Consider the following 14,036-nt stretch of genomic DNA (forward strand, 5'->3'; position numbering starts at 1 on the left):
AAACACTCTGTGATGAATAATCTGAAGTCATTTTGAGCCTGACAGTAGTTTCCTGTCACAGAGCAGAAGCTGCAGGCAGTTTTTGGCACCTTTATATTTAATTTATTCCAAAATAAATCAATAAAGTTAGAAAAGAACTCTCAGTGACATTAAAAATCTATTTTTAAAGACAGATGTGACCAAGTGCAACAAATATAAGATGAGATGTTGACAGATATTTGAAGTATTGATCATATGTAGAACACAGAGCAGGTCCAATAACAGAGTCATCCTGCTCACAAACAGCAGTTTGGTTTCATGAGCTCACTTCCTGCAGTGATCCTCAGCTTCTCTCCAAAGGAGCCGTAACATGTGGGCTCCTCACCATGATGATGATCCCAAACACACTGAGTTCCTTCATCCACCTGATCATGTACTTATTAAATAATGTGATGGTTTTGGTGTTTTTTAAAGACTTTGAGCCTCTAAAATAACTGGTTTGGACTTTAGGGCCAAAGCTCCAACATTAGAAAGCCGTAAGTGTGATGCTTCCAGTACAACAGCACCTCTGAGTGTGTGTGTTTACCTCTCAGACTAACTCCACCCTGACATCAAGAAGATGGAGGAAGAGGACGGAGCAGCATCCAGCTGTGTGTCTGTGAGGAGTGACGGGGTTACACAAACACCTCCACCTTACAGTCATGGACCTGCAGCAATAATGTAAGAACACTACTAACTTTATTAGTCATTTCAACATAACCATGACAGAATCATTGATCTGTGATTGGTTCAAACTGTTTGATCTGAGTTTGATTTTTATTGACTTGTTTTCTTGCTAAGATCTGAACTCTGTAAGTTTAAGTGAAGTCAGTGCAGCAGAATCAGAGAGAAGAGCTGAGAACAAACTGAGTTCATTCAGAGACAGAAAAAACTGGCTGATGATTGGCTGACCTGTCAGCGTTATGAGGCAGACACAATATCACAGAGGGATCAGCTGATCATATGGCTGTCAGAGAGAACTGATCAGTTATTGATGTTTGTGTTTGCAGAGGTCAGAGGTCACAGTCTCCAGTATCCAGCTGTGTATCTGTGAGGAGTGACTGGTCCAAAGAAAAAGTTCCTCCAGACTTCAGTGATGAACCTGCAGCAACAATGTTCTTCAATCATGGAGCTCAGCTGACCATGTAAGAGAGCTGCTGACTCAGAGTTCAAAGGTTGTTTCTATAAATGTTCTGCCAGTGACATCATAACTTAACCTAACACTGGTCTGTGTATGAAGTATCATTTAGTGGCAGTTGTTAAAGTTGTATAATGATGATGCTAGTTTGGGGTGTATTTTCCTGCTGATGCAAATGCATCTACTTTGCCCTTTGTCTGGTGCTTTGGACAAAGACGTCCAATGAAACTCAGAACAACACAGTTTGCACCACCAGAGGAAGTGGCTGACATCCAGAAATCCTACCAGTGGCTGAACAAAGCTGGACTGAAAGACAGCACAGAGGCACTAATCATGGCAGCACAGGAACAAGCTCCGAGCACAAGACCCATAGAGCCCGGGGTCTACATGGCTCTTTTTGGGGGGGTTGTGTTGTATTAATAGTGACTTTGTTTCTTTGGACCTGACCAAAATCTTTTGTTTTTCAGTTCAGTTGCAACATTGACTAACACTAATGCAGGGGTCGGCAACCTGCGGCTCTTTAGTCCTTACAGTGCGGCTCCTCGTGGTTTGGGAAAATAAATTAGAAGTATTTAGCTGAAGTGTATTTTATTTATGTTCTTTTTTTAACTTGTAGTTCTAAATTGGAAGATTATTGTGATATTGAAATATAAAAATAAAATTATATTTTTTATTTTTTCATCGCTCAAATAAGCGTCACACTCGCGGAAGCCGGTGTACCCGCCGAAACGCCTGCATTTATCGAGACTTTCAGCCCCAGGTAGGCCAATTATGGATCTTCGGATCCACATTATGTCAGCAGCTGTTCTCCACCGTGAACTATGTTAAAAACAAACACCGCTCACGCCTCACAGACGACAGCTTACAGTCCTGTAAAGATGAAAGTGACTTCGTACAGCCCCGACCTGCAGACGCTGTGCGCAGAGGTTCAGGAGCAGAAGTCCCGTTGTAAACATATCACGGCAGACCCGACGATGTTTGCATGAACACGCTTTTCAGCTTCTCTTTATTGACCACTTTTCACACACGGTTGCTGTACGCACACAGCCGGCTGTAGCTTTGCAGCTCACAGCCCGACACACACCAACACAACAGCACAGACGTTAAGGCGGCGAGGCGTGATTGCGGGTGCCGCTCAGGTGCGTCCGCCTCCCCTGCAGCGGCGCTGCAGACCACGCCCCGCCACACACATTAACCAGGTAAAATACATATTTAGGCAGAATTTTGCAAATATCTATTTGTCATCTTTCAGCAGCATAGAGCTTTTTTTCCAATTATTTTTTAAAAGTCAGGTCAAGGCTCCAAAAGCCCAAAGGAGATATAAGGGTGGCGGCTCACAGCAGTTTTTGTTTGCTACATCATTTTAGTTCAGCTGGGTGTCTTTCCTTTGGTTATATTTCTTTAAGAGTTCAAATGTGTTCATTACATAAATAACATGTAATTTTCTCTGTAGCACTTCATGGATTTCATAAGCAACACACCTTAGTTGTTCATACAAAGCATAAAGGTAAAAAACAGTATATACAGTGTTATCTTCATTCTAGATGTCAAAAAGTATTTGTGGCTCCCAGTGTTTTCTTTTGCGTGGAAACTGGCTCCAAATGGCTCTTTGGGTCCTGAAGGTTGCTGACCCCTGACCTAATGGTATATTTTTTTTAGCTGGATCGTTCTATAAAAACATGAATCAAATCTGAGAAAAGTTTCCACCTGACCTGTTGAATGTTATTGAAGCCAGAAGTTTGCCTTCATACTGTGTTTCTTGCATGCCTTTTGTGGTGTACTAATTGATGTGAAATGAATGCAATGTGGTTGTGTTTGCAGAGGTCAGAGGTCACAGTCTCCAGCATCCAGCTGTGTGTCTGTGAGGAGTGACTGGTCCAGAAACACACCTCTACAATTCAGTCATGAACCTGCAGCAACAATGTTCTTCAATCATGGAGCTCAGCTGACCATGTAAGAAAGCTGCTGACTCAGAGTTCAAAGGTTGTTTCTATAAATGTTCTGCCAGTGACATCATAAATGATTCCTAATGGTGGTCCGGGTACGATAATGCTAGTATCAATCGTAATGGTAATGCAATCCAAGGTAATGATTTCTTCTCTGTTGCTGTGAACGTCTCTGCAGCCGTCTGTACTCTAATCTGAGACAACTATTACTGACAGAAACCATCACATCATCCAGTTTGTGTGTTTGCAGCTGCTTAAAAGATTTTAAACAGAGATTAATCAGTAATTCATGTGATGTGTTTGTGTTTGCAGAGGTCAGAGGTCACAGTCTCCAGCATCCAGCTGTGTGTCTGTGAGGAGTGACTGGTCCAAAAACAGACCTCCAGAGTTCATTGATGAACCTGCAGCAACAATGTTCTTCAATCATGGAGCTCAGCTGACCATGTAAGAGAGCTGCTGACTCATTTACGGGTGTTTGAAATTCTGTGACCACTTTGTAATTTTAGTTCCCTTTCAGTCGATTCACTCGGTACAACACATAAGTATGGGATATCACGCCCTCGCGTGTCCTGGCTGAAGAAACCTTTATTCACGCCTTTACGGCAGATGACGTGTGATGACACGCGCAAGGCCCCGCCCGCACATATAGCCGCTGCCATCACCGTCATCCCTCAGTTCTTACGCTCTTCACCTCGCTGAGAACACCTCTGCTGAGTTGGGCTAGCTAGCTACTGCTAGTTAGCTCCGTTGTCTGCCAACTTGAACCTAGCTTAACTGCCCCTGTTGGTGTTAGCCTCCACCGCCCAGCTGGTGCGTAGGCTGCCCGCGGAGCGCTATTTTCAAGTTTTTCTTGTGCAGCGTTTCGCTTTGCGTTTTGGGAATGGACTCCAAACCGAAGCGAGCAAAGCAGAAATCTTCTGTTCGCCCCTGTCCTCAGGGATGTGGTTTCTCTTTGCACGACAGCGACCAGCACGATGCCTGCCCTGTCTGCCTGGGGATCGTCCACGCTAGGAGAGCGTTGACGGAGCCCGAAGCTTGTGCGTTTTGTCGCCAGCTCCGACGCTCGACCCTGGAAAGACGGGTGACGTTTGTGGAAAGAGTGCTGGGACGCTCGGCTGTCGCACGGCATGACCCTCTTCTTTCCGAGTCTGGAGCCCCGGCTTCGTCCGAGTCCGAAGACGAAAATTTTCAGGTCGATGTCCCCGCGATTAGCTGGGCTGACCACATGGAATACGTTGACGGGTTAGCCGATGACGGACCGGAACCATGCAGGAGCGCTGACGGGCTTCAGCCTGGGTTGAAGCCCGCCAGCGCTCCCCAGGAAGACGATGACGTGCTGGACATCGGCCTGGACATCCATGGTTTGTCGGAGGATGAGCAGGAGAGCTCATTGTCGACCCAATATGCCGCCGCTGCTGCGCCGGTCGGCCACGATGACACCTCTCTTTTCTCCCTGTTTCGCCGTGCCGCTGAGAAGCTGCAGATGGACTGGCCCTCTCCTCCACCAGCTCGGAAGCCGTCGCGGTTTGCGGGTTTTTTCCTTCCACCGGAGCCCGCAACGGCCAAAAAAACTGCCTCCCCATGTTCCCAGACTTTCTCTGCGAGCTAACAGCGTCATGGGACAAACCTCTGTCTACCCGCGTCACTGTGCCCGGCTATGGACAGTACATGGAATTGGACGGCGCCGAGGGAGCGGGTTTAGCTAACCCACCCCCTATGGAGCCGTCTCTGGCTGCTTATCTGGCCCCGTCCCATAACCATGGTGTCGGTGGCCCCGCAACTCTGCCGTCCAAGCACTGCAGATTCTCGGCCTCGCAGCTGGAGAAGATTTATCGGGCTCAGGCCGGCACCGCTCGAGCCATGAGCTCCGTCACCATGCTCCAGACGTACCAAGCAATGTGCCTGGCGGAGCTTGGATCGCTGGTTCCGGAGGACAGCCCGCTGTCACCTCTTCTTAACGAGGTTAGAGTCACCACGGATTACATCCTCCGTGCGTCTCGCTGTGCAGCGCTCTCCCTGGGCAGAGGGATGGCTTCGACAGTGGTGGCGCAGAGGCACCTGTGGCTGACCCTCTCCGACGTCCCTGATAGAGACAGAGCTGTGTATCTGGACGCACCAGTGTCTGCGGCTGGGTTATTCGGACATTCACTTGAAGCCATTCAGGCTAGATTCGATCTGAGGAAGAAGCAGACGGAAGCTCTGCGCGACATCATCCCCAGACGCCAGCCCCAGCCCAAGCCCACTGCTAGCTCTCACAGGCCCGCCGCTCCTCTGACAGCTGGCAAGAGACCGGCGCCCACTGCTGGAGTGGGAGGGCCGCCGGCGAGAGCACGTACTCCGGCCCGAGCTCCACGCCAGTCGGCCTGGGGCAAAGGCCCTCCCCCGGGCCCCCGACGGGACCCGACGCCCAGGAGGAAGAAGCCTCAGCCCTCCTAGCTGTGATTGCGAGTGGGGAAGGGATCCGGCAGCAGGGAGACGCTGCTCTTACCCCTCTGTTGCCGCACAAGAGGTGCCGCTTAAGTTCTGTTCAGGTTGTCAGCCCCAGAAGGCGCTGCACTTCCCTATCGCGGTCTCCCAAGCACATAACCCCTGCACACGGTTCAGATGTGTTGAATGTTCAAGCGACCACATCGAGTGTTCCCGCTGTTTTTCATTGTTATGCCCCGGAAAAGGTGCACCCAACAAAATGTATAAATGTACATGTTCCCATGTTGCAATCAATAAAGAGTGTTGTTTACTCTCAAACAATCTCAAATGCTCAACCTGCAGGCGAAATGAGCCAGGTCAGGCAGGGGATGCAGTCCCCTGCAGACACACTGGGGGGCGACGGCGCCCCGCCGTCAGTGCTGCAGGCCAGCCGGCTGGCTGCTCACTTCCCTCAGTGGCGCGCTTGCGCCCCCTCTCCGTGGGTGCTGCAAACCGTTGCCATGGGTTACCGGTTGCAGTTCCGGGTCAAGCCGCCTCGTTTCCAAAGAGTCGTGAACACGATTGTCAACCCCGAGGCAGCCTTGGTACTCAGAGAGGAAATACAGGCGCTATTACAGAAGAGAGCAATACGGGTGGTCCCCGCTTCGGAGACGGACAAAGGTTGGTACAGCCGTTATTTTGTCATTCCGAAGAAAGGGGGAGGGCTTCGTCCCATCCTCGACCTGCGAGTCTTGAACACGTACCTGCGAACGTACAGGTTCAAGATGCTAACACTCAGACAGCTCCTGAGTGCAGTCGGCCCGGGAGATTGGTTTGCGACAATCGATCTAACAGATGCTTATTTTCATGTCGCTATACACCCGAAACACAGGCAGTTTCTGAGGTTTGCATTCGAGGGCGTAGCCTACGAATACCTAGTGCTGCCGTTCGGGCTGTCGCTCGCTCCCCGCACCTTTACGAAATGTGCCGAGGCAGCGCTAGCGCCCCTCAGGAAGAGGGGCATCCGCATCTTGGCCTACCTGGACGACTGGGCTCTCGTGGCTTGCTCCAGAGAACAGGCGGAGACGCAGCTGTCGCGGGTTCTGTCACACATTCAGACACTGGGGTTCTCTGTGAACTTTCAGAAGAGCTCGCTAATCCCAGGTCAACAGATCGCTTTTCTCGGTCTGGAAATATGCTCTCTTTCCAGCCGCGCACGGTTGTCAGAGCACAGAGTGGCCGCGTTTCATCGCTGCCTCGCTCAATTTCAGCTGGGACGCAGACTGCGTTTCCAGACGATATTGCGCTTGTTGGGCATGATGGCATCTATGATCGCCGTAGTGCCGCTTGGGCTGTTGAAAATGAGAGCGTTTCAACGCTGGACTCTCTCTCACCGTTTGTGTGCTTCGCGTCACCTCCGGAGGAGGCTGCCGGTAACTGCGTCTTGCATGCTAGCTCTCCGTCCTTGGAGAGAGCCCGGGCTACTGCACCAGGGCTCTCGGATTGGGAGGGTGTTGTTTCGCAAGGTGGTGTCCACAGATGCTTCCCTAAGTGGGTGGGGAGCGCTGTGCGAGGGTGCGTCAGTGAGAGGGATCTGGTCCGCGGCTCAGCGCCAGCTGCACATCAACCACTTAGAGCTGTTAGCAGTGTTCTTAGCTCTAAAGCGTTTCCGTCCAGTCCTGCAGGGCCAGCATGTCTTAGTCAGGACGGACAATTCAACAGTGGTGTCTTATATAAACAGGCAGGGAGGAACACGCTCTCTTCCCCTGTTGCAGCTGTCTCGCTCTCTGCTGTTATGGTGCAGTGTTCATTTTCTGACTCTAAGAGCCACCCATGTCCCGGGCCACCTGAACCTGGGGCCGGACCTTCTCTCCAGGGGGGGTCCTCTGGTGAGAGAATGGAGGTTACACCCTTCAATAGTGGCTCAGATTTGGGATCTATTTGGCGAGGCGCAAATAGATCTTTTTGCTTCCAGGGTGAATGCTCACTGCCCCCTGTACTTCTCCATAATCGACCACGATGCACCCTTGGGCTTGGACGCGCTAGCGCACCAATGGCCAGACGTGCTCCTGTATGCATTTCCCCCAGTGGAAATGATATCTCCAATTCTGGAGAGGGTGCGTCGGCATTCCCTCTCTCTGATCCTGGTGGCCCCTTGGTGGCCCGCGAAGTCGTGGTATGCAGAAATAATCAGCCTGCTTGCAGCAAGTCCTTGGCAGCTTCCTCTCCGCAGGGATCTCCTCTCTCAGGCGGGGGGGGAAGTGTTTCATCCGCGCCCGGATCTGTGGCACCTTCATGCTTACCTGCTGAGAGGTTAAACTTGGTTGCTAAGGGTCTGCCACCTAGTGTGGTAGCGACGATTCAGAGCGCCAGGGCCTCGTCTACTAGAGGCTTGTACGCTTACAAATGGCGAGCCTTCGAGCGATGGTGCCAGGACCGCCACACTCTCCCATTTCAGTGCTCTATTGTGGATGTTTTGACATTCCTGTAGGAGCTGTTGGATAAAGGCCTTTCGTTTTCGACGATCAAGGTTTATTTAGCGGCTATATCTGCTTGTCATATCGGTTTTGACGGGGTGACACCAGGTGCGCATCCCCTCGCCGTGCGTTTTCTGAAAGGGGTTCGCCGGCTGAGGCCCGTGCTTAAGTCCAGTGTCCCGGCTTGGGACTTGTCTTTGGTGCTGGAGGCCCTTTGTGGCCCTCCGTTTGAACCCGTTGAGTCGGTAGATATGAAACTTCTTTCGTATAAGACCGCATTACTTCTCGCTTTGGCCTCGGCGAAGCGAGTGGGGGACCTTCATGCGCTGTCTGTGCATCCTGCCTGCACACAGTTTTCTCCTGATGGCCGCAAGGTCGTATTGCGTCCGAATGCCGCCTATCTTCCCAAGGTCATGCCTGCATCTTATAGTTCAATGGAGTTTGAGTTGCTGAGCTTTTGCTCCCCTCCTTTTGAATCTGAGGAGCAGAGGAGGGTGCATTCTCTTTGTCCGGTGCGTGCGCTACGCACCTACATTGAGCGCACTCGGGATGTGCGTTTGTGTGACCAGTTGTTTGTCTGCTTCGCTAATCCGAATAGAGGTAGAGCTCTGTCCAGACAGAGGCTGTCCCACTGGATTGTAGAAGCTATCTCGCTGGCATACAGCACCGGAGGTTTTGCGTTGCCCCACGGGGTGGGAGCTCATTCCACCAGGGGGATGGCGACCTCATGGGCTCTTTTTAGAGGGGTGCCTGTGGCTGATATTTGTGCAGCGGCTAATTGGGCGTCGCCGCACACTTTTGTGCGGTTTTATCGGTTGGACGTTGCAGCCCCTTCGGTGGCTCATGCTGTCCTTTCTGCTGGGTCTACCACTCACTAAGGATGTGGTGGTCCCGTTCCGGTTCGGTGGCTGCTCTGCGGGGCGTGTATATAGGTCCCATACTTATGTGTTGTACCGAGTGAATCGACTGAAAGGGAACGGTTAGTTATGTCTATAACTTCTGTTCCCTGAAGGAGAGGAACGAGGTACAACACAGGGTGGCCCCACTGAGCAGTTGGCTCGGTGAAGAGCGGCTATCGAACTGAGGGATGACGGTGATGGCAGCGGCTATATGTGCGGGCGGGGCCTTGCGCGTGTCATCACACGTCATCTGCCGTAAAGGCGTGAATAAAGGTTTCTTCAGCCAGGACACGCGAGGGCGTGATATCCCATACTTATGTGTTGTACCTCGTTCCTCTCCTTCAGGGAACAGAAGTTATAGACATAACTAACCGTTTATATTTTTAAAGTGTTTATTTGCAGTTGCCTGTATTTTTATTACACTGTGTGTAACGTGGTGGTTTGTGCTGTTTGGGATTGTTTTGGTGTATTTGTGTCAGAACATCAGATAAATGATTTCATCACATTTTAAAAGAAAGTATCAGGATAATAATCTGAACTGAGTCATCAGAAATAGAAAGATGGTCTCAACAGGCCACTGAGCTGATCTCCAAAGAAATGCAGAAGATTGAAGAGTCCGAGGCTGTTTATTTGTCACAGGCATCGTCATACACGTACAACACAGTGAAATGTGCTGAGCTGCTCCTGTGACTGGACAAAACATTATAAACAATCATTAAATGAAATAATGAAACATTGTGCAGATGTAATGTTAAAGTGCTTTGTGCCACATTAGCACAGCATGTACTGACAGAGCAGTGCAAGCAGAACAAAGCAAATGAGCAAAGTGATGTAAACAGAGTAACTGAACAGAGTGAGCAGAGTAATATCAGCAGTAATGAAGCAGCAGGATCAGTGTAGCAGCATGTGACGTCATAATGAATCAGGTATGATCTGAAATATGACAGTGAGACAAGAACATGATGTAAGGTCCTGTTTAAACCCTGATGGTGATGCTATGAGGGGAGCATGTTCTGATTTAGGACTTGGATGGTCTGAGGATAGAAGCTCCTCTCTGTTTGTGTCCTGATGGTGCAGAAGCTTCTGCCTGATTGTAGAAGGAGCTGAAGCCAGCATCATCCCAGAGGTGAAGCTCCTCTGTGTGCAGACCTGAGGTCAGATTCCTCCAGGCTGATGTTCAGGATCTACAGAAACGTGTGGTTGTAGTTATTGCTGCACTGTGTGCTGACAGCAGATACTCAGAACAAAGCGCTGCACACGTGTTCTTTACAAACATCTGTACATAGAAAATATGGATCATGGCAGTGAATGAACACGTTTCTGTCATTTGTTTCACTGGCTTCTTTTTTCTGCCTGTGTTCATGTGATTAATGTCTAACACATAAACAGGTTTGTAATCAAACATCACATCATCAGGGAGGCATCATGAAACAAAGTTACTGCTGGAGGCTGAACTCAATTTGGTGGCAATGTTCAAAAATATCACTCAGATCATTTCAAAGCTTTTAGTTCTTCTTCTTCACTTCTGTAAAATAATAGAAAGGAAATCAGAACCCAGAAGTTCACTTCCTGATGACTGAACTCTTTCAAAATAAAGCTGAAAGCTCTGAATGTGACACCGCTGCTCCACCACAGTTTTTAGAGGAGGTCAAAGGTCAGTTGAAAGTGATGGATCCCAAACTTCCAGTACATCCAGTGAAGGACATAATCAGCTCTGTGATGAAGGCTTTTACTGTGGAGTTTGTAGGCTGATCACTCTGTGTTTAATAAGACAGGCAGGAACAGCAAAGGAAACTTGGAATCTGAACTCAAACACAAGTTTCTCCACTTTGACTTTTCTCTGTGACCATCAGAGCTTCTGCACAGTGTCATCAAATCTGGATGTTTGTCACTGACAGTCAATGATTTTAGTGATAAAGAAATGTGTTCACAGAGGGAGGAAGAGGAGTGGTGTCTGTGAGGAGGAGCAGCTGTCCTGCTGTGCTTTGTGTCAGGACGTCCTGAAGGATCCAGTCTCTACCAGCTGTGGACACTGGTTCTGCAGACAGTGCATCTCCTCATACTGGGACCAGTCTGCTTCATCAGGAGACTGGTCCTGTCCCCAGTGTGGAGAAAGATCCAGAAGCAGAGCTGGACTGCAGACAGCCAGTCAGAGCAGCTGTGTACAAAGTAAGACTGAACATCTGTCTGCTGATGGACTCATTTCTGAAAACTGGACTTCTTGTTGTTGTTCAGACATTGAAGAGTTTTCTTTCTGTTTTTCTTTCTTTCAGCAGATGTTGGTCTGCAGGAGGTTTTAGATGAACATAAGATCAGTCTGAGGAGGAGATGTGAACGTGTGACTGAAGGAAGTGATGAAACAGGAAGTAGAACCCTCCTCAACAGGATCTACACTGAGCTCTACATCACAGAGGGACAGAGTGAAGAGGTTCATAGCCAACATGAGGTGAGGCAGCTGGAGACAGCTTCCAAGATGGACGCCCTCCATGACACTCCAATCAGGTGCCAGGACATCTTTAAAGCCTTACCTGACCAACAGAGACCCATCAGAGTGGTTCTGACCAACGGCGTGGCTGGTGTTGGAAAAACCTTCTCAGTGCAGAAGTTCACTCTGGACTGGGCAGAGGGCTTGGAGAACCAACATGTCAGTGTGGTGGTTCTGCTTTCATTCAGGGAGCTGAACCTGATCAGAGAGGAGCAGTACAGTCTTCTGGAGCTGCTCCATGTTTTCCATCCAACACTACAGAAGGTCACAGCAGAGAAGCTGGCTGTCTCTCAGCTTTTGTTCATCTTTGACGGCCTGGATGAAAGCAGACTTTCATTGGATTTCACCAACAGGAAGCTGCTGTCTGATGTCACACAGAAGTCATCAGTCAGCCAGCTGCTGACAAACCTCATCCAGGGGAATCTGCTTCCCTCGGCTCTCGTCTGGATAACTTCCCGACCTGCAGCGGCCAATCAGATCCCTCCTACATGTGTTGACAGGCTAACAGAAGTACGAGGCTTCACTGACGCCCAGAAGGAGGAGTACTTCAGGAGGAGATTCAGTGATGAAGAGCTGTCCGGCAGAATCATCTCCCACATGAAGACATCCAGGAGCCTCCACATCATGTGTAGAATCCCAGTCTTCTGCTGGATCACTGCTACAGTTCTGGAGCACATGTTGACTACAGAGCAGAGAGGAGAGCTGCCCAAGACCCTGACTGACATGTACTCACACTTCCTGCTGGTTCAGACAAAGAGGAAGAAGAACAAGTACCACGAGGGACATGAGACGAGTCCACAGGAGCTGACGGAGGCTGACAGGGAAGTTCTTCTGAAGCTGGGGAGGCTGGCGTTTGAACATCTGGAGAAAGGAAACATCATGTTCTACCAAGAAGACCTGGAGCAGTGTGGTCTGGATGTGACAGAGGCCTCGGTGTACTCAGGAGTTTGTACAGAGATCTTCAAAAGAGAGTGTGTGATCTTCCAGAAACCAGTCTACTGCTTTGTTCATCTGAGCATCCAGGAGTTTCTGGCTGCAGTCTACATGTTCCACTGTTTCACCAACAGGAAGACAGAGGTGCTGAAGGACTTCCTGGGAAAAAAATACAAAGAGTCATCTCTGGATGATTTTTTGATGGAAACACTAATAAAATCCTTCAGGAGTAAAAATGGTCGTCTGGACCTGTTTGTTCGCTTCCTTCATGGCCTCTGTCTGGAGTCCAACCAGAGACTCTTAGGAGGTCTGCTGGGTCAGACAGAGAACAGTCCAGAAACCATCCAGAGAGTCATCAAGAATCTAAAAGAAAGGAAGACAAAATCCTCTCCTGACAGAAGCATCAACATCTTCCACTGTCTGATGGAGATGAACGACCTCTCAGTACATCAGGAGATCCAAGAGTTCCTGAAGTCAGAGAACAAATCAAAGGAACTCTCTGAGATCCACTGCTCAGCTCTGGCCTTCATGCTGCAGATGTCAGAGGAGGTTCTGGATGAGTTGGACCTGAAGAAGTACAAAACATCAGTAGAGGGACGACTGAGACTGATTCCAGCTGTGAGGAACTGCAGAAAGGCCCGGTGAGTCCAGATGTGATCATTAATATTATCAGTTGGTGATAGTTTAGTTACTCAGTCATAAACTGCAATCATTTCTTATTTGAGGTCACACTAGGGCTGCCACAAACGATTATTTTTGTGATTATTTGACTAATCAGATCAAAAATAAAACATACAGCTTATTGCACCAGCATGCATCTGCTGTTATATAACTATCATTAGCTTACAGCTTAGAGTTTTTAAGGTATGTGCTAACTAAAAATAAAGACCAGATGATAGTTTATTAAACTTTTAATGAAATTTGCAGATTGTAGCAACAAACAGAAAGGCCCCCAAAATGTGTGCCGAGTTCTTCAGTGTGATTTCTCCACGGTGAAAGCACACTCTGCTCCACATAGTTATGAAGATCTTGATTAACCACATTAGCTTCACATTAGTAACTTTGTCCTCGACAGCTCGGCCATCTTCAGAACCTGCCCAGGAATTGAACTGCACATGTGCACTGGCTCCAGACGTGGGGTTGTCCTGCATAGTCAGTGGTGTCAGTAGATCATTAAGTAAAATAATATGTAACTAGATTCCTTTGAAAGAGCAACCATGGACGACAAAGCTGGGCGGAGTCTGCTCTAAGACACCAAATGAGCAAATGTTTGCTGACCTGTATCAGTGATCACCTTTTTGTTGGCCTGGTCCCCCAGTCCTCCCACTCCCCCCGGTCCTCGGTGGATGCTGTCACTTCCTCTGACACTGGCTCACCATTTATGTTGTGTCAAAAATCAAACGTGAAGATCTAATTTACTCTAAACTCTCTGACTGTTACTAATATAGTCATAAAATATGCAACAACCACTGGAGATGGAGATGAAGCTTCAACTTGCAGAAAATAGTTTATTAAAATCAGTTTGAATAAACCCAAGGCTCAGAGCAAAAGAGACAAAAGCGCCCCCAAGTGGTCAGACAATAGACGAACAGAATAAACCCTATCAAAGACAAACACGCTGGAAGCATCTTTTCTAACACTCCAGTATTTATTAGCATTTATTATAAATTTATTGTGACTTTGAAGACGTTCAGTGTTTCCTTTGGTATAACGGAGGTCTGACTACAGTCCAGT

At 48.8% G+C, this 14,036-nt stretch overlaps 2 protein-coding genes across 2 annotated transcripts in view; both read left to right on the forward strand.

Moving 5' to 3' along the window:
* Nucleotides 1-14,036, forward strand: part of LOC146548208 (NACHT, LRR and PYD domains-containing protein 12-like) — a 586,500-nt gene that overhangs the window by 488,342 nt on the left and 84,122 nt on the right. The gene's annotated exons all lie outside the window — the stretch shown is intronic.
* The window catches only part of LOC146548220 (NACHT, LRR and PYD domains-containing protein 12-like), a 35,423-nt gene continuing 22,429 nt past the window's right edge, over nt 1,043-14,036 (forward strand). The window contains exons 1-5 of the mRNA XM_085266175.1: nt 1,043-1,163; nt 2,978-3,109; nt 3,415-3,546; nt 10,818-11,053; nt 11,158-12,943. Coding sequence (XP_085122301.1) covers nt 1,132-1,163; nt 2,978-3,109; nt 3,415-3,546; nt 10,818-11,053; nt 11,158-12,943 — 2,318 coding nt within the window. The 5' untranslated portion in view covers nt 1,043-1,131. The remainder of the gene's footprint in view (nt 1,164-2,977; nt 3,110-3,414; nt 3,547-10,817; nt 11,054-11,157; nt 12,944-14,036) is intronic.

Source organism: Mchenga conophoros, linkage group LG23, assembly GCF_057382185.1.
Source record: "Mchenga conophoros isolate Kocher_MC1m ecotype Shallow Benthic linkage group LG23, M_conophoros_male_GT1.1, whole genome shotgun sequence".
Classification (NCBI taxonomy): Eukaryota; Metazoa; Chordata; class Actinopteri; order Cichliformes; family Cichlidae; genus Mchenga; species Mchenga conophoros.